We start from the raw sequence: 19,328 nt of genomic DNA, 5'->3' as shown, positions 1-19,328 counted from the left end.
CGATCATTTCAGATGTGAAGGGTGTTATCCAATGGTATGGTTTCTGTGACTAGAACAGAAAAGGAAGCAGCTTTCAGCAATCTCCCCTCCCCCAAACCGCCTAAATCAGCTCCAAATCCAACCATCTAAAGCAGATTTAAAGGCTGTTTTCTTTCCCATTCCCATGACACAAGGCCTTACTGTCAGCTGAGCAATGTGATGATACAATCTGAACATCTCTGTGGCCTCAGTATGTGTCTTAACATTACACCTGCACGTAAGCTCTGTTTTGGAAATAGAAGATAGACTGCTCCATTGACTTCAGTAGGACTACAGTGGAATAAGTGATTTGAGGATACCGGTTATCTTTCCTCTTGTTAATCAAGTACAAAATACAAAAAAGATCTTAATACATTTGCACAAAATCTCCTCTCTCTCGGCTATCAATCTTTTCTGTTGAATTCTGCTCGGTGAGCGTCTCTGTTAATATCCTTCAGCCATCTGTAAAATAGGACAAGTGATATAATTTGTACTGATAAATAAGAATTTCTCTATCAAAGCAAAATTTCCAGTTATACTGTTTTCACAGTGTAACCAAGTTGCTCATCAGAGCATCATCATTTATATCACATTGGAAAATATTCTGTGTACACATCATCCATCTAAAGCGCATCCTCTCCAAGATCCTGGGAACTGTAGTTTGTTAACAGTGCTGGGAACTGTAGCCAGGATTTGTTCCCAGGATTCTTTGGTGGGGCTGTGCTTTAAATGTACTGTATGGTGGGTACACAGCAGACTGCGGTTCTCTTCTTTGCTAGAAGGTAAGGAGCTAGGACTTCTCCCTTGCTTGGAGAATCTGGTAAATAGGAAAGTGAAAGAGCTATTTATCCAGGCAGATGTGTGGGACAGGATTAGAAGAATGAAACAACACAGCTTCAGGATGCTGAAGCCTTTGATCTGAGAGGATGTGGCAGAACAGCTTCTTCCTCTAGCAGACTTGGAATTCATAGAGGGAGAAAGAAAAGAGAGACCCCCCTGAGACGCAGTGATCCCCAGCCGCTGCTTGCCTTCTGGCTAGGTCTAAGAGTCACAACCTTCCTCCACCCTCTTACAAATATTTTGCAGCTGATTTTTTTTGGGGGGGGGGAAGTGGGGTCCTGCCATGCAGTTTGAGAACATCAGGTTTAAGCCCACAAACCAGTGGGACTACTAACAGTATGGTATTGACAATGTGTGGCACAGGTCACACAATCTGTATTATGTTGAGAATTACTTTTTCATGTGCAACCTTGACTTTTCATATTTTATTTCTGAAGCTCTGATCTTGGGTGAGAGTCAAAGGACACACAAGTGTAACATGAACCTCTCCGTGATCATGAAACCCTTGATCCTATACAAGTCTATTCATAAGTAAATTCCAGTTTGTTCACTGAGGTTCCCTCGCACAGAAGCATGCATAGGAAAGCAGCATTCTTTGAAATGTTGGGGCAGTGTCAGCGCAGGCTCCTCCCAGAACTACAAGATTCTGTAGAAAAGCCTTGTTGGTTCCTACCTCAAGAGGACAATACGCAGGTCTTTTTACAGTCTTCCTCGATATCAAAGCGGTTAGCATTTCCATCGCAGCCACCGTACCAAAACTGAGCACAAGAATTGGCTTGCTTATCGTAATACCATTTTATAATATACACCCGGCATGGTCCTTGATCTAATCTTAATTTACATTGTGGAGGGCGAAGGAGATTTTCTTTAAAAAAACGAAACAAAAACAAAACATAATTATTCTCGGCATAGTGCTTCACAAAAGTAATTGTGGTAATAAAGTTTAAATATTATTTACCATGTAAGAAGTTAAATTTATGAAGGTTGTGCCAATATACACTACCCTCTCACATGATGGATGGATAAATGGATAGCGTTCCTTCTTCTCAGTATTTCTCCAATCTTGCTTTATTCGCATCTCTGCTATTGTTTAAAACTTTTCCTCTTAATTTCTCTCTACCCTTATTAACACACACACACACACACACACACACACACACACACACCTCTTTTCAGTGTCAATCCCTTTCTATATTCAAAGCTGTCCCTGCTCATTTTCTCAGCTGCCTCATGTGAGAGAAATAAAAGACGCGGAGCCCTCAAATATTCCACAGGACAGGTGTCTCCCCCACTCATGTGAAGGTGGCATTTCTGGGTACCACGTGTATACGTGAAATCACATATAAAAATCCTGTAATCACCCTCTAAACCTCTGGAAACCCACAAAAATCCATTGAGCTCCACCACAATTGCTCCCTCCAAACCTCCTTTCTCAAACCCCAACTCTCCACGGGCCTCAAAAGTCGGTGTAAAGACTCATGGGATTGCAGTTACAAAGGCTCATGGGATGGCCGTTTCCCCACTTTTTGCACCGTTTTTGCTGTTTTCTCTCTTTTTGCCCCTTTCACGCCCTTTTACAGTTTAAACGGGTTTATTTACTTTCAGGCGTCGCGTGTATGCGCAGTTGCGTGGAAGCCGAATGCATGTAAGCGGGGAGGTGCCTGTACCTTCGTTATATTTTACTCTTAACTTCAGCCATTGTTCAATAACCCAGTTTTCCTTGCAGCTCCCTCTCCCCCTGCTTTACTCAAACGTCTGCCTTCATTTTCCACACCCGCTGCCGCTTCATGTAATCCCGGATTGCGACGAGGCACAATGAGGGTTGCACAACGACATCCTTACATTTTTATTATATACTAGCTGGCCCTGCCATGCGTTGCTGTGGCTCAGTCTGTTAAATGGAGCCTCAGAGTCCCCCTTCATACTCCCCTCACCTTCAGAGTCCCTCTGTTTTACATCCCGGTCCCTCCTCCCCCACTCCCGGCTCATCCCTGTGATTGGCCCCACCCTGTCCCGACCCATGACCTATCCCACCCCTCCTCCCCCCCCACCACCCAGGCGAGCCCCCACCTCCACTCGGCCCAGTCTGGAAAGCCGAGCCGAGATGCAAAATTTCACCTCAATCGGCCAAGCGGATTTGGTGAAAAGTGGAGACACACCCACATCCCCTTTTTACATTTATATACATATATAGATAGGGGGGAAATGGAAGAATGTTAAAACTTTGATATATGTAACGACCTGGTTTGGGTGTAGGTGGCATGGAGGAAGTTGATGAATGAGGAGGTGGGAGCATTTTCTCTGTTGTTAGCGATGCCAACGGCGGTGATGACGATGGTGATGATGGCAAAGATGGCAGTGCTGAAGTAACTGCTGCAGAATATAATGTTATACACACACACACACACACACACACACACACACACAGAAAAACATTGAAGAGATGGGATGACATGTCATGTAGCTGATGAAGTAGATTTTAGTCCCTGAAGGTTTATGCCATAATAATACCTGCAGCGTCACAATTTATTCATTTTTTGCTGCAGCAGATTAAAATGGCTACCCCTCTAGGAAACTGTTTTTGTTTTGCCTATGAGACATATCCTGCTAAGATCTTGATTGCAAAAAGAATTACCTTTAACAGGAGACAAAGATGAGAGATCCTCAGGTTCCACATCGTAGTTCTCATGAGATGACCTGTGCAATTCTTTGGTCTGAAACAAATTCAGTTTTGTTAATTTTAAAATTTAGAGGGGACTTATCACCAGTGAACTTACATTTGCTGCCCTCAAATAACTTAGGCCCCAAATATCTGAAAGGCCACATCCTTCCCTCCAAACTCTCTTAAGTCTTATGATTAGCAAAGAAACTTCTTGGTACCGTTAGTTCCACCGCCTTCAAAAGTTCAGAGAGTGTTGGCCCCAGAGAGGACACTCTCTGTGCCCTAAGCTGAAGAATTCCCTCCCCACAAAGCTTCAACTGTCACTTGCATTGTTCAGTTTTGTCATATGCTGAAGATGCAACTCTGGTCTTTTGATATCTGAGATATATATTTTTAGAACTCCACCTATTCTTCTGATTGTAAATTGTTTTAACTGATTTTAATATTGTATTTTTACATTGTTGTAACCCACCATGTCACCTTATAGGGAACAGCAGCTTAGATAGATAGATAGACAGACAGACAAACAAACAAACAAATATTTGTTCAGTGATACAGAGAAGCCTAGTTAAACCACTGAGCCCAGGGCTTGCTGATCAGAAGGTCAGCGGTTTGAATCCCTGTGACGGGGTGAGCTCCCGTTGCTCGGTCCCAGCTCCTGCCAACCTAGCAGTTCGAAAGCACGTCAAAATGCAAGTAGATAAATAGGAACCACTACAGTGGGAAGGTAAACGACGTTTCCGTGTGCTGCTCTGGTTCGCCAGAAGCGGCTTTGTCATGCTGGCCACATGACCTGGAAGCTATACGCCGGCTCCCTCGGCCAATAATGCGAGATGAGCGCGCAACCCCAGAGTCCCTTTACCTTTTACAGAGAAGCCTAATAGAGACCTGCTTCATTTTACTTCTGACCACAAAGAACCACTTTTGTTGGTTCTTTGCACATGAAAGTCATATATACTTCAGGTTCAAGACTAAAAAGTAGGTTCTAGAGCCTTCAAATAGTCTTTTCCTGATTTATGGAAACATGAAGCATCAATCAGGTGACTGCAGGCTTATAGATAAAATTACCTTTGAATTAAAAGCATTGGAATTAGATCCTTCACTGAAATAACTTAATGGCTAACTAAGCTACTTATTGAAAATAAGTATTCAGGTATTCAAAATACTGAGCTGCAAAGGCAGTTCTTTACAATTAATTTTTAAAGACAACCTTAAGATTTTGTATTTTTCAGCTGTGAACTGTCCTGGGATTCGGATGAAGGGTGATATACAAATTTAATAAGTAATAATAATCACTACAAGTAAAAAGAGAGAATCCAGTAGCCAATGAGTACCGGGATTAATGGTTGAGAAGGCTGGCCAAGATTTATAGAACTCTCTTTTCCTGGTGTTTCATATTCATTTGATAAAACTGACTGTCCATTATTACTGTTTGTGTGCAATATGTATTGTGAAGAACGAGAAGATACTGAGTGGATAGATGGTCCATTTATGCTTCCTCCAGCTCCAATCCGATTATATATTAAGGCTCCATGTTCATCTTCACAAAACTGGTTAACAAGTTTGGACTCCAAAGCTTGAAACAGAAGAAAATAAAAACTCATTTGAAAATCCCAAATGTTGAAAAACAAACATTACCCTTCAATTATGCATGCTTTTACACTTCAGCTATGGCCACTCTGACATGCAGACCCCAGAGCATTGAATGTGGGTCAATGCAGCCCTTGGCCTGAGAAAAGTTATCTATCTCTATAGCTTTGGGATAGAAAATCTATGGATGAACATAAGATTCCTACATGGCATGCTCTACATCCACACTGTTGTTCCAAGACCTTTAGTGAGGGATGTAGAGGGTATATAATAATAATAATTTATTATTTATACCCCACCCATCTGGCTGCTGAGTTTCCTCAGCCACTCTGGGCGGCTCCCAATCAAGTGTTAAAAACAATACAACATTAAATATTAAAAAACTTCCCTAAACAGGGCTGCCTTCAGATATCTTCTAAAAGTCTGGTAGATGTTTTTCTCTTTGACATCTGGTGGGTGGGTGTTCCACAGGGCGGGCGCCACTACTGAAAAGGCCCTCTGGCTCCTTGTAACCTCACTTGTCACAATGAGGGAAACGACAGAAGGCCTTTGGAGCTGGATCTCAATATCCAGGCTGAACAATGGGGGGGGGTGGAGATGCTTCTTCAGGTATACAGACCTTTAGGGCTTTAAAGGTCAGCACCAACACTTTGAATTGTGCTCAGAAATGTACTGGGAGCCAATGTAGATCTCTCAGGACCGGTGTTATGTGGTCCCTGTGGCCACTCCCAGTCACCAGTCTAGCTGCCGCATTCTGGATTAATTGCAGTTTCCTTCAAAGGTAGCCCCACGTAGAGCACACTGCAGTAGTCCAAGCAGGAGATAACTAGAGCATGCACCACTCTGGCGAGATAGTCTGTAGGCAGGTAGGGTCTCAGCCTGCCTACCAGATGGAGCTGGTAGACAGCCGCCCTGGACACAGAATTAACCTGCACCCCCATGGAAGTCCAAAATGACTCCCAGGCTGCACACCTGGTCCTTCAGGGGCACAGTTACCCCATTCAGGGCCAGGGAGTCCCCCACACTTGCCCACCCCATCCCCCCAAAACAGTACTTCAGTCTTGTCAGGATTCAACCTCAATCTGTTTGCCACCATCCATCCTCCAACTGCCTCCAGGCACTCACACAGGACCTTCACCGCCTTCACTGCTTCTGATTTGAAAGAGAGGTAGAGCTGGGTGTCATCTGCATACTGATTAACACCCAGCCCAAACCCCCTGATGATCTCTCCCAACGGCTTCATATAGATATTAATGGGGGAGAGGATGGAACCCTGAGGCACCCCACAAGTGAGAGCCCAGGGGCCTGAACACTCATCCCCCAACACTACCTTCTGGACACGGCCCAGGAGAAAGGAGCGGAACGACTGTATAATCTTGACTGGAGGCACCCAAAAGCTTGAAGATCATCTGTGGGGACCAGTAATTCTTTTAAGAGCCATGCTCACCTGGAAGAGTATTAAAGTCATCAATAAGGTACATATGTTCTCTGTCTGGGTCTGATGCAATGAGATTCAGCTCCCGCAAGAATTCAACTTGCGTTGGGTCTGAAGTGTTCACAATTCCAATGGCATACATTTCAATGTTAGCTGCATGAGCCTCTCGGACAGCAATATCCAACTTGACGGCTTCTCTCTTATCTGCTTGGCCATCTGTGAGGACTATGGCAACTTTCCTCACGCCAGTTCGAGCCCCAAAAAATCCTTCCTGTGTTGCTTTACGGATGGCTGTGCCTGTGTAAGTACCTTCTCCCATATATAACATCTTCCTGATTGCTTGTTTCACATCCTGTTGAGTTGTGTACCTATTAAGTCCAAATTCTAGCCGAACCTCCAGGCTGTAGAGGACAAGGCCAATTCTGGTGGCATTTCTCCCTACGGTTACTCTGTCTACCAAAGCAGTGACAAAATCTTTGATTATTTCAAAGTTCTCTGGGCCCACACTTTCAGAGCTGTCAATCACAAACACAAGCTCCATAGGTATCTCCTTGCATTTGATACCGCAACCTGCAAAAAAAGAAAAACAACAAACCAAATCCATTCAGATAGACCATATGGCTTGCTTTAATTATATACTATATTCCCGATGTGTGATGTGTATGGGGATAAGTGCATTTTTTAATTTAAAAAGGGCAAACAATTGCAGCCTGCTATGAATTGACTTAACAGTTACACTCCTTCTTAGGATAGAAGTAAGATTGCAGATGAAACAGAAGCAATTTAAATTACTTGATGGCTTTAATGGAGACCTTAGTATGACCGAGGTTTTCAAATTATCTATTGCTAATGTGAGATTCACAGTGCTCACAGTGATAGATGGAATCACAAGAACCTTCCCCCAGTGACAAACTCCCCATTAGGTCAGAATCTGGCCACTCCCCATTAGGTCAGAATCTAATATTAGCCACAATAAGGCTGTGGACCGAGCACTGCTAATATTTGGGGACTGACTGAACACTTTCTCCTTTTGACTTAGACAAACTATGTAGGCTAAATTTTAAATTGCCTGCCAAAGGCAGACATCTGTCAGTGTTCTAATTCTCACAGCTCTTTTTGGGTGCTAAACTATTTAAATGTGAATTTTTAAATATTAAATTGACATATCAAATTATTGGGCGACCTTTTCATTTTCCCTTGGAGTTGCATATGTTTCGATAATCATTTTCTGGGAGGAGGAAATGATCAGAACAAACAAACAGGCATAGGATTGTAATGAGAAAACTTACCACATATCTCTTTAATCAATTTAATTATATCTTCTCTCTAGGTTAGAAAAGACAAGAGGCACATATATATTATCTGACGTCTGCTTTATTCCTAGCAATTTATAGCACGGCCTCTGCCAGCATACCTCAGATATCAGGCATTTTTCATTATCAGAGTTGTTGCCAATATTGTTCATGCAATGAAGCTTAAGCACTTAAGTACCGGACCGTTCAGTCAATGCTTAAGTGCTGCAATGCATTGTGTGGCGATACCCCGATCCTTCCCAGAATAAATAAAGACGGAGGACACATGGCATAAGGTTAATGGGCGTAAAAAGGCCACAACTTTATTGATTACGGATGTAGAGAGGTATTGGCTTAGGCATTGGATCTAACCGTCTATATCCGACTCCAGTCAGCTCTGCTGGCAGTCTGTGAAGGGTTAACCACCGTTGAGTGAGCCCTGCGATGCAGCTCAACTAGGAACTCACTCCGGGGCCACCGCCAGGGGGCGTGCCTTAGGCCCTCACCTACCACGGCTTCGGACATGGCCACGACCCCAAACTCCTTAAGGGAGTACCCTTCAGCATTTTGGGGGAGGTGATGGGAGCAACTCCCACACCCGTACCCTTTCAAAGATAATCCAATGCCTACTGCCAAAAAACAAAGTTGTGACGAGTTGCTACAAGGTAGGCGAAAACCACCAGGCCAGAGCCAATTTGCCAAGTGGGGAAATTCCTACCAGGCCCCTCAACGGTGACTGACTGAGTTCCATAGCAATGTCAAAAGGAGAGCCCTGCCTAAAGGGAGGGTGGGAGGTAAAATGAAGTGGCTGGGGGTCAAGGAAAGAGAGGCAGACTCCCGGCCACGCTCACTTAAATCAGCGAGCCACGCCCCCTTGGAATGTCCGGATTGGACGCACCAAGGGAGCGCCACGTCCGGGAGCCGGCCAATTGGGCTGGGGGGAATGGCAACCATTCCCCCAGCATGTGAATGCCTCGGGGTGCCCACAACCCCCCCTCCTTCTACGGCGGAAGGGGCTTTGTGGCTTAAGGAGCTTTAGCAGTAGATGTGAATGCCCTTGGAAGTTCATAGACTGCCTTTTGTGTGTGCAGGGGAATATTGTAATCCCAATCTGATGCTGCAGCACATTTCTTAAAATACAGAATTTATTTCCATCTACTCTCTGGAGAGAGCTCCAGAGACGCCAACATCAGCACACCTGGAACTGAGATCTGCACCTCCTTCAGCCCAGGTCAGTTCACTCTACAGAACCACTTGGACAAATACACATTTAAAAGTTGGTAAGTTTCCTGCGAAAACACTCCTTTATTTTTGTGACTACTTCTTCTTCTAGTGTTGTATGGCTACTGTGGTTTCTGACTTATTTTTTAAAAAATATGTCTACAATGTCGTTTTTATTTCATTTGGCCTCCTTTATCCCCCTTTTCCTATTAGCCAGGAAATTATAAAGAAATACTCTGAACAACATTGGGTATTCAGTGAGCTTTCTCTATATATGCCTTCTTCAAATAAAGCATTAAATAAAATCTTTCACAGCTGCTCAGTGACACATACAGAGATAATATTGCATAAATGAATTTTCTTTCCAAAATATTAATTGCTTACTGTTAGACCTTGCTCGCCCTTCGCTCCGGTTCTGCCCTAAAAAGACAATCATTCATTAAATAACAATAGCATATTATTATTTATGCGCCATCCATCTGGCTAGGTTTCCCCAGCCACTCTGGGCTGCTTACATCATATCTAAAAACATAAAGCGTTAAAAACCTCCCGATACAGGGCTGCCTTCAGATGTCCTTTGAAAGTTGACATCTGAAGGGAGGGCATTCCCCAGGGAGGGTGCCACTACCAAGAAGGCCCTCTGCCTGGTTCCCCGTAACTTTGCTTCTCACAGTGAGGGACCCAGCAGAAGACCCTTGGAGGAGGACCTCATGCTGAACGATGGGAGTGGAGACGCTCCTTCAGGTACACAGGGCCAAGGCTGTTTAGGGCTTTAAAGTTCAGCACCAACACTTTGAATTCTGCTCGGAAACGTACTAGGAGCCAGTGAAGATCCTTTAGGACTGGTGTTATATGGTCCCAGCGGCCACTCCCAGTCACCAGTCTCTTAGAACAATCTGTGGGATGATTTCCTTGCTACTGTTTTAAGGTTGAAAATGTTTTATGGTTTTTATTTTGCTGTGTTAAGTAAGTCACAGCATGATTATGAACAGTTCTGAGATTTTTTTAAAAATTAAGAGCAGTATATAAATGATTTTAATTTTTAACTAGCAAACAGCATAAGGAGAAAAGAAAAGAACCAGCAACAAATACTTGTGTGGGGAAAGTAATTTGGAGAGGAGAAATCTCCTGGGAGAAAGGAGTATTTAATGCTTTCCCTGCTCTAAATTGTTCACCTTCATGCCACTCCTCCCACTCCCATGGAGTTCAAACGTGTGTCATTTGTAGTTAGATGATTTTTTAAGTGAAAAAGTATCAATGATTTCTTATGCATATTATTACATACAGGTTCTCCAGCTGAACCAGGGTCACCCATGTTGCCCTTCTCTCCTTTTCTTCCTCTTTCACCAGCAGCTCCACGATCACCCTTGGAATTAATTACACAACGTCCGTAAGGCATCACATTAATCACCTCTGTTTGAAATAACATGCACTGATAGGAAGGACTAGATACTATTATGTCGAAGTTCCCTACATCTTGCAGCAGAAACGGACTCTGCCATAGGAATTCCAAATGCATATATTAAAAATAATAATGCATGACTTGATAGGCTTGATCCATCCTAATTTCTTGACCGCTTAGCACATCAAGACATAATTAAAGACCCCAAACTAGCCTATCCACCAAACCAACTCCCCACTCCACCCCCAGCAGACTTGGGTGTGGAGGAAGGGAGAGTACTCTGGCACTTAGAGCATGATATTGTAGTCAGTGGCTGTATAATCGAGGTGATTTTCTGGAATAATCACAACCATTCTAAGTGGTCAAGGTATGAAGAAACTCCTTTTGAGTGAATTGATTGGTGGAACCCGTCATGCAGGCAAAGAGGCAGCAGATGGTAGGGAGCCTAGATCTCTTTTGCTCACCAGCAACAGGGGTTCAGAGACAGACTGCCCCTGATATTAGAGCGGGTGGCGCTGTGGTCTAAACCACTGAGCCTCTTGGGCTTGTTGATCGGAAGGTCGGGGTGAGCGCCTGTTGCTCTGTCCCAGCTCCTGCCAACCTAGCAGTTCGAAAGCACACCAGTGCAAGGAGATAATTAGATACTGCTGTGGCGGGAAGGTAAACGGTGTTTCCGTGCACTCTGGCTTCCGTGACAGTATTCCTTTGTGCCAGAAGCAGTTTAGTTATGCTGGCCACATGACCTAGAAAGCTGACTGTGGACAAACACCAGCTCCCTCAGCCTGAAGCAAGATGAGAGCCACAACCCCATAGTTGCCTTTGACTGGACTTAACCATCCAGGGGTCCTTTACCCTTTTACCTTAGAGGTAGTAAATAGTCATCATGACCCATAGCCATTAATGACTATATTTAATCCCTTTAATTTAAAATTGTGTAATCTTCTCATATAATATAAATCAAAATGCCCATAACATTAATTCCACTGCTTTTTTAAAAAAAATAGATTACGAGTAACTTCAAACAGCTAAACTGGGTAACAGGTAGAAACCTTTCTGCAGATTTTGATACCATACCTTGGGTCCAAGAAGCCCTTCTCCAGGAGCCCCACGGGGTCCTGGCATTCCTTGAATTCCTTGCTCACCCTGAAGGCAAGACAGAATCGTTGACATTTATTGTCTACCCTAAATCAACCTTCATTGCTTACACCAATTTGATTAAAATTTTAGGAAATTGATTTTTATTTGAGCTGTCTGTTCATAAATAAGCTTACACTGAAAGGCATTCCAGCAAATGTAGCACTTCACACAGACTGAATTCTGCATATGTTCTCCTTCGTGCCACATATTAATATTTTCATCACTATGTATGTTAGTAGTGCAGATCCTGTGACCCACCTTGGATCATGACTCAGTAGTGAGCAGCAACCCACCAGCTGAAAACCAATGGAGTAGGCAATGGCAAAGGGCTACAGCACCTTGTGGCCTTCAGTATGTTTTTGGATGCTCAGGACCCATCAGCTCCACCTTCCATGATCAAAGATCAGAGATGATGCAGCTCCACAGATTCCTCACCATTAAACTGCAGGTTCCTCGCTCCTAAATCTCAGGTAGCTGAATGTCACTTGTCTGTGTAAGGTTCTGGATGCTGACGCTCAGGGGTTTGCATAACTAGTTGGCATGACAGAGTCTTCTCATTCATTATCAGAATTAACCAGACAAATTGTTCCACCACCATGCACCCCAGTCCCACAGAACAGGGAAAGAGATATCAATCTGTCAAATCTTTTCCGTATCAGGGCTGCGTCAAATTGGGTCAAATTAAGCCACAAGCTCCACTCCTGGTGGTGCCCTTCCATAAATTCCTTTTAGTTTCAGCTTTGCAATCATACTCCCCATGGAACCCAAAGGCTGCCCAGTGGGTCAAGGGAATGATGCCACCAGATTGCTAGTCATCATCATTTGTGGTTGGAACTATGATGGTATCTGATTGTCTTCAAACCTCTGATTTTCAGACTTGATTAACGACAACCTTCTTGGCAAATGCTTTTGGTCTGGTTTGTCTTTCCAGTCTATTTCAACCCATAACGAAGTTTTTAACTTCTCTAAATTGCCAAAAACTGAGCCCAACCACCCAAATTGCATGCAAAACTGAATGCAAGAAATGTTGATACCTTTGGTCCTTGGATACCTTCACCTGGAGGTCCCAAGGCTCCAGGTGGTCCTTGTTGCCCAACATTGCCCTGAATAGAGAAACAGCATAGCATCCTTATACGTCTGCAAAATGTGATAATCATTGCTACATTTCACACCACTTCTACTTAAAATGTTTATGAGATACAAGTGGGTTCTTGAGAGTCCATGGCTGGAAGTCAATGTATGGTGCAGCTCGATCCTAACCATATATCTGCTAAGAAGTATCACTTGATTTCAGTGGTATTTACTTCCAAATAAATATGTTTAATGGTTGTCTTAAACGACAATCCATACACCACATATCCCAAATTACTCTAAATGGTCAATGGATGATGTGGTTTGTGAACTATTGACTTTGACCTGTGTTGATGGTGATGTAAATTGGCAAATTAATTTAATTGGGACTTTGGATTAACTTTTTGTCTCTGTCAATGCCTGTTATTTATTATTATTTATTCCTAAATTAATGCAAAGATTATCACAGCTGCAGAGAGACAGGGAAAGAAGACAGTAATAATTATTCCTGAAAATATATGTTTCAATTTACGAAGTAATTATAACTTACTTTAGGCCCTGGTAGGCCTTCTCCTGCTGGACCTGGGGGGCCAGCTGGTCCTCTGATACCGGGATCACCCTAAAAAAATTTTTTAATATATTTTTTCCCATTGTCCAGTTTTACTTTTTCATCCTTATTATTACTTCTATCATGCTAAGCAATCAATGTGGGAAGGGAACATTAAGGAGAACAAATTAAGCAGAATAAAAAATTCAAGGCTCGAAAAGGTTTAAGAGGCACCACAGAGGGAAAGGTAGATAGATGATAGAGAGAGAGAGAGAGATGGAAATGTGAAGTTTATATATCAGGGCACTAATATTTAGCTAAGAACAATAATATACATTTTCCAACAGTATTAGATAAAAACACTACAATCATTTTTAATAGAATACAGTGGAACCTCGGTTTATGCCTACGTTTACAAATGCCTCTGTTTACGAACGCCGTGGACCCGGAAGTGTTTACTTCCAGGTTCCGCGGCATCGGATGCACAGAAGTGATCTGCACAGCTCACACATGCGCAGAAGCAATCTGCGCAGCGTGTGCAGAAGCGCTCTATCGGCACTTCACGCATGTGCAGAAGCATGCCTTTGGCGAGCGAACGCCTCCGCGGAACGGATTGCGTTCACAAACTGAGGTACCACTGTAAACCAAACTCCTGTTAAGAAGCCTTACAGCCTAATCGGAAAACAATAATTTTATAATTTTACTTTAAATTACCAGATTTTACCTTTGGTCCAGGTAACCCAATCCCTTCAGGGCCTTGATCTCCTTGAGGTCCTGGAAGACCCGGAAGACCCTGAAATCAGAAAGTAAATCGGTTAACTATTAATTGCTTTGCAATGAAAAATGCCCCATATTCCCCAATATGGTGGCACACATTATTGAAAAATGTCCACAAGTAGTTTGTCAAAATGGCATTTGCTTACAGGTGGGCCAGGGTACCCATCTCCCTTTGGTCCAAATGGTCCTGGTGGTCCTGGATGTCCACGATCGCCCTATTTGCAAAAAAGAAGAAGAACATATTCACATTTATCAACACTTATTATTGCCAGATGCTTATTTTCTATTTTTTAATTTGTTTTTTTAAAAATTTAAATGACTACAGTGGTACCTCGGTTTATGAACACAATTGGTTCCGGAAGTCTGTTGATAAACTGAAGCATTCATAAACTGAAGCGAACTTTCCCATTGAAAGTAATGGAAAGTGAATTAAACCGTTCCAGATGGGTCTGCAGCGTTCGTAAACCAAGGTTCCACTGTATACCAATTTGGTTATTACCTTAGCCCCAGGAATCCCTATTCCCTGTTCTCCAACTGGGCCAGGAGGTCCTGGTAATCCAAGATCACCCTTCAATTAAAAAAAATAAATAAATTACACATATAACCAAAAATATACATATGCAACTGCAGAAGTGAATTTTGAATATTATGTACTATCATTTTTAAAAATGAATCTGCCTTTATTTAAGGCCTGCTACAAATGTCACAAAATTCCTATATGAAATAGATTACAAGTCATGCACAGGTGATGCTTGTAAACGCACATTAATTCTATGATGTGGAGATGGTCTTTCGTTTGGCCAGCTCTGATTGGCTTTTCCCCCAGTGCATACACAGACATGTGTATGTTCACGCATGATGATCCACATTCAGATTTTGCAACGGTTTTCCAGTAGAAATCTTGCCATACTTGGCGCTCAGTAATATCTCCGATTCAAGGACTGTTGTAATTGCAACCGTCGCTAGGCTCATTACCATGTCCAGACTGAACATTATGAAGCAACAGAAATGAGGCTGTTACCTTTGGTCCCATAATGGCTCGTCCAGGGAGACCTGGCATTCCAAGACGCCCAGGTGTACCGGGTTCACCCTACCATTATAAAACAACAACAACAATAGCAATAGTTACAGGTAGGTAGCCGTGTGTGTATCTGAAGAAGTGTGCATGCACACGAAAGCTCATACCAAAATATAAACTTAGTTGGTCTTTAAGGTGCTACTGAAGGAACAATAGCAATGACTTTGTAAAGGAACAAAACAAAATTAATGAAAGATAACCGAGATGTGAAGCTTTTTTCAAAGCCTCACTCCTAAGAGCTCATCCACCCTTACTTTTTTTGCCGTGCATGTTCTTGATGCAGGCCTGAGCTTTAAAGCTCTGTATCTAAGAGCTCTCACCTCCCTCCTGTTACATTCCCCAGGAAAACCCATTCTTTAACGCCAATCAGAACAAACAGCAAATCAGGTTTTCTGCAGATTGCCATTAGTTCAATTCAGCAGTAAAGAGCAAGTTTTCCCAGGAGACGCATCAGGGTGGGGTGGGGGTGGGGCGAAGCACTCAGGCACAGAGCTTTAAAGAGCAGACCTATGCCTTGAAATGCCACATAAAATGAAGTCAGGATGAGTCCTTGGTTTAGTGAGTGAGGGCTGTGTTTTCACTGTGGGCCTTTCTAGATTGGTGGGTTATTTTTGCGAGTCTATTCTGAAACTTCTCTTATTGCCACAATAATACTGCATTAATGGTGGATTGATACTGAACCATCCACGCACCATACCACTTAATCAGCTGTTCAAAAGCAGGATGAAAAAAACAAGAAAACCCTGCATAACATTTGTAGTATGAAAAGTTGCAGAATTTTGCCTTCACCCCAGTGCAGTTTCCCTTTATTACATACACAGCACAACAGAACAATGATCTATCCCCTCCAACAGCATAGAAATCAATATGGCTCACCTGACCCAACAACCTAGCTCGCCTCCCTCACACAAATCAGCCACACCGCAATCAACTAAACAGAACCAACCAAGCTCGGGAACCCCTAACCTCTCGCAATATCAATAAAAATAAATAAATACATAAATAAAGAACCTAGCATGTGATGCTGACACCCCTCTCCCGCTACACTAAGAATAGGCAAAAGAGTGAAAGACCAATATCCCCATCTTTCTCCACTCTATAGATGTACCATTCCCTGTTTGTCTGTTTGCTTTGTAACACAAACCCCCCAATAAAAAGTATTTTTATTTTTTATAAAAAAGAAAACTATGGAACAAGTACTGATAAAAAAAAAGGAAGCACCACAAAACATTTGCAGTAGCAAACAGTACTGAAAGTGGCATCGTGGATGGCCATCCAGGTACTTTCATGAGCACAAATAATCACAAATGCATAATAAAAAGGACTTCTGGAGGGGCTGTTGCCTTTCCTCCCTTGGCAACTGCTCCACCACACCAACCTCTGACACCAGACATGGTAATAAATTAAATTAATAGGAATAGGAATAAGAATAAGAATACTTTAGCCCCTGCAGGTCCTGGCACTCCAGTTGGTCCTGATAATCCACGTATACCTCTTTGACCTTGATCACCCTAGGAAAAAGTTGTAAAATCTGCTTTATACAGAAGCTACTTTAACTTTCTCATAGAAGGTAATAAAAAGCACACATAATTCCATGACCAATTATAATTAAATTCTTGCCTTTTCACCCTGTATTCCAATTCCAGGAGCACCTTCTGGACCACGGGGGCCAGGTAATCCTGGTTCTCCCTGCAAAAGAAAAAAATAATTTGGTAGCATATCGTTGTATATATTGGTGCAATTCAGCGGCTAAAATATTGCTCTGTGAATCAAGAAGTCCCTGTTTGGAATTCCCCCCTTCACCAAGGACTCATTAAAGGCCCCTCCAGACTGGTGGGTTTTTGTGTGGGGTTTTTTGCAGGTGTATTCTGCAATGTGTCATTCAAGCAATAATAGAGAATGAGCAGTGAATTTATACTGGGCCATTCACATATCATTCCATTTTATCTGCTGTTCTTCAATGCTTCCCCAGTGTTACCGCATTTTTGCTGTCAGGAGGGGTACTTTTGCACCACAGCGCAACAAAAGCAGGACGGCAACAACAACAACTCTGTATATTATTAGGAGAATGTATATGTTAGTGAAACTAGCATACCAAAATTATTTATACGAAGAAAATTGCTTGCAAAAATTTGAGTGTTTTGCAAAATTGCATAAAAATGTGTCAATTGGGAGAAATTCACATTACATGCTGAGGATTTTTGAAAATAATAATTTCAAATTGCTGCAGGAATCTGGACAAGGGAATTGAAAATTGGGGGGGGGGGAGAGGAAGTGAGAGAACTGAAACTGGCAAATACTTCCATCCCTATCTCTGTGTGTTATCACGTGAATGTGTCCAACACATCACATCACACAAAACTACGGTAATCCCTTGGCTATAGATGAAACCAGCCTAGATTTGCCAAATGGCATTTACAGTAATTCTTTTAATTTTAGAAACAGACATGCTCAAATAAAATAAGCAAACCTTTTGGCCTGGTGCTCCATCTTCTCCTGGCAGGCCAGGTAGACCTGCTAGTCCTGAAGAACCTGGTTCCCCCTAATGTCAATGAGAAATGGAAAGTTAAGAATCACAAATAGAGCCCAACTGGATCAGACCAGAGGCCCATCTAGTCCAGCATTTTGCTTTCTCAGTGACCAACCAGATGCCTCTTGGAAGCTCACGAGTAAGACACAAGCACAGCAGCATTCTCCTCACTTGCGATTCCCAGCAAATGTTGCCTCTGATATTTGAGGCAATATATAGCCATTGTGACCAGTAGTTCTTGAAAGCCTTTCCCTCTCTCTCAGTTCTCCTAAATATACAATAGAATCAGGTCCTCGAACTTTAAATACACAGGGCTACTTATGCAATGCAAAAATAATTAAATGCCTTTTTATAATGCAGTTTTATACAGTTTTAATATACAACTTTTAGAATGCTACTTTACCTTTGCTCCAGGTTCTCCAAGACCTCTTTCTCCCGGAGCTCCAGTTTCTCCCGGTAAACCTTGATCACCCTTAAACAAAACAAAATGATTTGAAATGCTTGAGCAACATAAAAAAACATCTGCTCCAGGGGCGTACCCAGGAGGGGGGGCAAGCCATGGTCGTTCAGGGGCGAGGCTAAGGCACGGGGGGAGGGGCCATGAAGTGGGAACATGGGAAGGGCTACGGAGTCCAGTGAAACTGACTCCGGTAAGAAGTTTCATCCTGGGCGCCGCCCCAAGGGAGAGTGCAAATGTGCGGCAGTTTCTGTTCCCTAATGCCTCGGGCGTGCGGAGCCGCAGCGGGGCTGGGGAGGAGATAAGCTTGGCGAGGTGGAGCATGGCTGGATGGAGAAGGAAGCAGCGGCGGCAGCAGCAGCAAGAGCCGTGCGCACTGGGCCCGCGGAGGTGATCCGTGCGCCTGGGATTTTGAGGTCATCATGGCCAAAGAGCTGAGCCCAAGGGAGAGGAGCAGCTTTGCCAAGGCTGCTGCTCGCAACTCGAGCCGCTGCCTTGCAGGATTCAGCCGGGGAGGGAGGGGGAGCCACTTTGCAGGGAGCTGGCAGGACTCGCTGGGGCGCCCCCTAGAGGCCAAGCACCCTGGTAACCCCAGAGGAAAGGATGGCTCTGCGACGTGTCTCCAGCTCAGCTGCAGCGCTGCTGAGAGCTCTTCAAGGGCTTTGTCAACTCTGTGGCCACCGTGAAGCAGGATGATTTTTTTTTTGCTTGGGGGGGGCAGCTGCCCCCCCGCCCCTCGCTGGGTACGCCCATGATCTGCTCGGCTTATTTCGTCTTCAGAGAGAGACGGTGCGAGTACATCAATAGAGAGCAGCACCATTTCAACCACTATATACTTGGCAAAATTGAAACGATAAAAATAAAATCCTGAACACCTTGGCAGGGCTTCAATATCACACCAAGCTATGGTTTAGTTTTATGTGCATGAGCCCAGCATGGCTGAGAAGAGGAAAATCAGAGGCTTCCACTTCAGTTTTCAAGTTTCTGTGGTTTCTTATTATGCCCAAACTCAACTCCCAACCACATTTGTTGTTGATGACACTGCCCACATGTGAGAAGTTTGCTTGGTGGGTATATTTCTGCCAAAATCCCACATAGTTATTTAAAAATCAAGCAGTTGCAGTTCTGGTTGTCAGCAGAGTGACTGAAATAAAGCATACGGAACCTGGTGAGAAAAGAAACTGGAAACACTGAATAATACATTATAGAAGGAGAAATAAAACACAGGGGATACTCCTTCAGAGCTACTTTTTCCTTCAGCTTCTCCAGTT

At 43.3% G+C, this 19,328-nt stretch overlaps 1 protein-coding gene across 1 annotated transcript in view; it reads right to left on the bottom strand.

Annotated features, from left to right (window-relative positions):
* Window positions 1-402: 402 nt before the first annotated feature.
* LOC118083386 (collagen alpha-1(XXVIII) chain-like) overlaps window positions 403-19,328 on the bottom strand; it is a 39,151-nt gene continuing 20,225 nt past the window's right edge. Inside the window, exons 17-36 of the mRNA XM_035111758.2 lie at window positions 18,004-18,072; window positions 17,541-17,612; window positions 16,691-16,759; window positions 16,510-16,581; window positions 15,014-15,082; window positions 14,492-14,560; window positions 14,139-14,207; window positions 13,940-14,008; window positions 13,219-13,287; window positions 12,632-12,700; window positions 11,535-11,603; window positions 10,344-10,424; window positions 9,443-9,478; window positions 7,835-7,871; window positions 6,558-7,115; window positions 4,855-5,096; window positions 3,494-3,572; window positions 3,100-3,231; window positions 1,532-1,723; window positions 403-480 (exon numbers count right to left, since the gene is read on the bottom strand). Coding sequence (XP_034967649.2) covers window positions 1,533-1,723; window positions 3,100-3,231; window positions 3,494-3,572; window positions 4,855-5,096; window positions 6,558-7,115; window positions 7,835-7,871; window positions 9,443-9,478; window positions 10,344-10,424; window positions 11,535-11,603; window positions 12,632-12,700; window positions 13,219-13,287; window positions 13,940-14,008; window positions 14,139-14,207; window positions 14,492-14,560; window positions 15,014-15,082; window positions 16,510-16,581; window positions 16,691-16,759; window positions 17,541-17,612; window positions 18,004-18,072 — 2,121 coding nt within the window. The 3' untranslated portion in view covers window positions 403-480; window position 1,532. The remainder of the gene's footprint in view (window positions 481-1,531; window positions 1,724-3,099; window positions 3,232-3,493; window positions 3,573-4,854; window positions 5,097-6,557; window positions 7,116-7,834; window positions 7,872-9,442; window positions 9,479-10,343; window positions 10,425-11,534; window positions 11,604-12,631; window positions 12,701-13,218; window positions 13,288-13,939; window positions 14,009-14,138; window positions 14,208-14,491; window positions 14,561-15,013; window positions 15,083-16,509; window positions 16,582-16,690; window positions 16,760-17,540; window positions 17,613-18,003; window positions 18,073-19,328) is intronic.

The sequence above is a fragment of the Zootoca vivipara genome, chromosome 1 (assembly GCF_963506605.1).
Source record: "Zootoca vivipara chromosome 1, rZooViv1.1, whole genome shotgun sequence".
Taxonomy (NCBI): Eukaryota; Metazoa; Chordata; class Lepidosauria; order Squamata; family Lacertidae; genus Zootoca; species Zootoca vivipara.
This window is presented reverse-complemented; position numbering and strand designations above follow the sequence as displayed.